This window comes from Lathyrus oleraceus, chromosome 6 (genome assembly GCF_024323335.1).
Source record: "Lathyrus oleraceus cultivar Zhongwan6 chromosome 6, CAAS_Psat_ZW6_1.0, whole genome shotgun sequence".
NCBI classification, from domain to species: domain Eukaryota; kingdom Viridiplantae; phylum Streptophyta; class Magnoliopsida; order Fabales; family Fabaceae; genus Lathyrus; species Lathyrus oleraceus.
The window spans coordinates 362,331,388-362,336,292 of NC_066584.1; the positions used below are offsets into that span (position 1 = coordinate 362,331,388).

Genomic DNA, 4,905 nt, shown 5'->3' on the forward strand with positions numbered 1-4,905 from the left:
ATCATCATTCATCAGGGTCTTCATCTACTTCAGAGAACCCGACTTGGAGTCCTCAAAGGGAGGAACAGAAACATGTCAGGACTCTGATACAATGGGGGCTTCTTTGATTGCGTATACTTTCTTCCTTTCGAGAGTCTGAGTTTGAATACCCGTTAGATCTCTCTTAGAGGAAGACTGCTCCCCACGTCTCACTCTTACTTCAACCATCAAGTTCTTTTGTTCGGAAAGTTTGAGGTTTGTCATGTCAGCTGAAATGAAAAAACCAAAGTAAATTTTAGGAGCTATAAAATAATAAGGTTATCAAAAAGCAGTAAAGAGCGTATGTAAGCATTACATAGGAAATTAGAAATTTGTTTCGGTTCATCAACCATATGTACCAACTCCTTAACTTTCACTATCTAGAAAGCATTCATAACGGCTAAGGCTCGGATTTTGAAAGCGTTCAACTTATCATTGTCAAAATCGGAAACCAACAATGGGCTATCTGACCAGTAAATCGAGAAAGGATAGTTCCCGTCTAGCGCATACATAACATGGGGATATCTTTCTTCACTCTTCGCTCAAAGGAAATTGTCCTTGAAACCCTTATAATTGGTAGTATAAGCTTGAAGGAAGCTTTTTCCCATAATCTCGCTGAGGGAGACCCAACCTCCTCTTTCCGCTCCCTTTAACTCAAAGAATGAGAAAAACAAACCTAAGGTGGGCGTTATATCCACTGCGTCGCAAACGAGTTCAAAACCCTTGATAAAACCCCAACCATTTAGGAGAAACTGAGAAAGGGATATATTTAGGGTTTTGAGGAGATCATACTCAAAATCGGTAAATGGAATACGAACTTTAAAGTCCTCGATTATCCCTGAGTAGAAATAGAAATTCTCATCAAACACTCCTTTTGGCTGAGTAATACAAACTCTCTCACCAACCACACAAGGTTCTAATACAACATTTTCCTCATTCCCGGTAGAGGAATCTAGATTATTAGAACGAAGCTTCGAGAAGTAGCTGTCGTCGATGACACTACGATCGTAGCTTAGAACCTCTTTGTCAATCAAAAACCATGTTGTCTCCATCAGAGTATCCAAGTATCATTAGCTTTGGTGAAAAAACAAAGAAAGAGAATAATCCTTTTATTTGAAATAAGTTACAACAGTCAATAATATGTATCGAACGAGTGTAATGATGACAAGTTGGAGTTTCCATAAAAGCCATCATGGCGAAGAAAGTGAAAAGTTTGTCATCATTAGAATGCTGACATCCAGTAACTCTCTAAATAGGAGACCGGCTTAAGGAAGAAGGAACTTCTTGATTTTCTGATCCGAATACTTCAATTCGATTGGACCTCACAATCCAGGGGCTTATGTATATCCCGGAATTTCTAAAAGACTGAGCTTTTGCAAACCGAGTACAAGGAATCAAGTAAATTGGATAAGCACAAACCTTACACAAGTCGTAACTCGGTTAGGGTAAGCACGTCATAGTTGGTCTCGTAATAAACAATAAGAGAAGAACAAGTCGTCTCCGACCTTATGAGCGGTGCTATGAAGCCATATAAACAAGTTATAAAATGTCTCCATGATGGCATGAGAGGTTACATAAACTGAGGGGAAAAATGTTATATGATGATTATAGAGTAAGACAAACGTTGTCCCGAGTTGCTTTAATGAGGGATATGAAGAAGCATCCCTTTAATAACTATTGATAGATAAAGGAATATAAAATGAAACTTCCTCCATGAGAAGAAGGAGGACGAATATACCTTCTAACAAAATATGACGATTATAGCTTCATCTGACTGACTATCTTCAGGAAAGTTTCTCCAAATAGTATTTATCAAGAATTATATATATATATATATATATATAATATAATATATATATATAATATATATATATATAATATATATATATATATATTATATATATTTGAATGAAATTTATTACCAAAATTTAAAAAACATACACCTCAAAGTCCTGAACCCGTTAGTGTATTAGGCATAGAAAAGACATTTTCCTTACTGCTACGTTATTCATTTGGGTTCCTAGAATCTTCTTCGTATTGTACCAACGTCAATGTCCCGGATCAGTAACATAAACATGAGAAAACATTCCTAACCATAAGTCATAACTCTACTATATCATAAGTTCATTAATTCTACTATATCATAATTTCAATTTCATTTCTAAATTTAAAGTTTACATATGAGAAAAAAAAAAGGACAAAGAGAGTTAAAATCTAGATCAACCTCAAGACCCAGACGCCACCCCCGCGACCTCCATTTAAAATCACCACCAACAACAACCAACAACCGGTTTAAAACAGAATGATTTTAAATCACTTTTTGCCCAAAACCGTGGCTCGTAAGTCAGCAACATCAACCACGTTGGTGTTCTCGGGTTTGTAGTAACCAGTGACAGGGTCTGGGACCCACGACACCTTTTCCTTATTTGCCACCTTGTCTGTCCCTGATTTCTGTGCTACCATCTTGCCGCTGATGGAGGTTGCTACGCCTCTTGTCGTGTTTTGTGTTGCTGCCGCCGCGTATCCTCGTCTGTATTATTATCATAAAACAAAGACAAAAGGTTATTACTATATTGTAATAGAGAAAAAAAAACATTACAAACGAAACATTTTTAATAAGAAAATGAAAACATTGCAGTACCTAGTAAGAGAATTGAAGAAACCATCAGCAACAAGAGTAGAGATAGCTTTGATGTTAGTGAAGGAGCGAGCCATTGATGAGAATTGAGATCAATGTGATTTTGTGTGTTGGAATTGGAATGGGTTGCAATGTGCCTGAAACAAAGTGGTGGGGTTAGTTATATAGGCCAAGGAAATATAAAATTCGAAGCATTCATTATTAATGGAATTTTATGAGCCACTTCAAAGTTGGAATCTAATTAACTCTATAGGACTACAACCTCTACTTTTCTGACACCTATTGGTTGATTCCGAGAGCCGTTTTATATTTGCCTTTCTTTATTTCAACTACTTTCTTTTTCCTAGTTAAAGAAAGGACAATTAATATATTGAAATATTCAATATTCATGCATTTGTCCAATATTTCTAAGTACCACTAGTTTGGCAATGATTTGGGACCATGGCCTTCTTTAGCCGAACAAGTCATTCCATTACTTTTAGTAACGCAAGAAACGGTCAGTCACAGAGGTCGGCAAGTAGCTAACATATAAATGAAGATGGATTAGTAAAAAGAAAAAGATCTAGAGAGAGAAAAATAAAAAATATTCTAATAAAAACTATTAAAAATATAGTATTTTGGAATATTTTAAATATAAATTTTTAAATTTGCTACAATGAAATTACTTCCAATTCGTTTCTTTGACTTTTGAGACTTCAAGTAATCTTAATAGTGTTATAGGTATCAAATTATTAAGGTTGACTAAATAATTTGACCATACTTTTAAGAAGAGAGATAAGTGATCCTAAATTAAAGTCTTTTAAGGGGTTTAAACGTCGAGTCGAGGTTAACGTTAGTTGGTTGTTTTAATATTTGAGGGTTAGGAAGTCGAATTAAGATTGTGAAGGTTAAGGATTTATTTTTGTAATTTGAGTTTGTGGTTATTGAAGTAACCAAATTTAGTGTGATATCGACTTCTCTATTATACTTTTTTTTTAGTAATGAATTTTTTGAGTGAAGTTATATTTCCGTAGTTGAAAATAGTGGTGATATTCTCTCTATCTGGTGTAGTTCAAAGGGGTCTCCAGTTTTCTCTTTTATGGATAAAGTATTTCTTAGTGTTTTCCATGATTTGGGTGCTTCTCATTCTTCATTTTATGTGATTAATTTTTATTCTAGTTGTACTATAGTCAATAAGATGGCTTTTTGGAATGATCAGCGATATAAAGAGACCCTTAGGGGTGATGTATGGTGTGTTATGGGTGATTTAACTCAATTTTATCTAGATGAGAAAGAATATGAGTAATGAGTTCCTCAAATTCGGGGAATTTTGAGTGCATTGATTTTTCTAATTTTATTGCTCATGGATTTATTAGATTTTCATTTGTTTGGTAGGAAGTTTACATGGTTTCAACCTAATGGGGAGCAACTAATAAGCTAGATAGGTATCTTGTTTCAGAGGATTGAGGTGATCGTTGGGGTCAATTTTCTTATTAGACTCTTCCTAAAGTTGTTTCAGATCATTACCTTATCATCCTTCGTTATGTTAATAAACTCTAGGATCCAAAACCTTAAAGATTTAATAATCATTGGCATGGCTATTCTAATTTAAGGGAGATAGATAATTGAGTTGGAATAATTCTATATCCTTAGGTTGGAAAGCTTTTATTCTTAAAGAGAAACTCAAATCTCTAAAAAGTACCCTAAAAGTGTGGAATAAGGAAGTGTTTGGCCAGCTTGAGCATTCATTAGATGCTTTAAGAGTTTAGGTTATATTTGAGATTCGAAAGCTAAAAGTGGCTTTCTTCATCCCGACGAGTTATCTACTAGGTCTAGAGTGATTGCAGATTTGTGGTCCCTTCTTCGGACTAAGGAATTTGTTTTGTTTCAGAGATCCTGGAGTAGATGATGAAGGAAGGGGATGCAAATACTAGTTTCTTTCACGATTGTGTTAAAATTAGAAATAAGAGGAATTATATCTAGGCTCTTCAAGTGGGTGACGATTGGATTGAAGGGGTGAATGAGATTCGGTAAGAGGTGATGATGTATTTTACTGAGCATTCTCAGGAACCTATCATGGAATGAACTTTGTTGGATAATGTGCCTTTTCAGTCTCTTTCCCCGGTTGATGTGGAAATGCTTTCACCAATTTGCTTGTTATCATTGATGGTGATGCTCAATAGTTGTGGTTTGACCAAGTGATTTATTGGCATTAATGATGGTGCTCAACAATCATGATGGTTCTGATGTTTATAGAGTATGAAGATCTT

General features: G+C 35.0%; 1 protein-coding gene across 1 annotated transcript; it reads right to left on the reverse strand.

Annotated features, from left to right (window-relative positions):
- Positions 1–2,155: 2,155 nt before the first annotated feature.
- Positions 2,156–2,928, reverse strand: LOC127092220 (indole-3-acetic acid-induced protein ARG2). Its single transcript, XM_051031064.1, has 2 exons — positions 2,660–2,928; positions 2,156–2,548 (listed from the first exon to the last, which is right to left on the reverse strand). Exons 1-2 carry the CDS (start codon positions 2,731–2,733, stop codon positions 2,332–2,334), a joined length of 291 nt encoding a protein of 96 aa, XP_050887021.1. The 5' UTR covers positions 2,734–2,928; the 3' UTR covers positions 2,156–2,331.
- Positions 2,929–4,905: the final 1,977 nt, after the last annotated feature.

Bases quoted from the DNA above. Each gene is read 5' to 3' on its own strand.
- LOC127092220 (XM_051031064.1), bottom strand. From the start codon at position 2,733: ATGGCTCGCTCCTTCACTAACATCAAAGCTATCTCTACTCTTGTTGCT. The intron at 2,549-2,659 runs GTACTGCAATGT...ATAATAATACAG, and splicing joins TTCTTCAATTCTCTTACTAG to ACGAGGATACGCGGCGGCAG.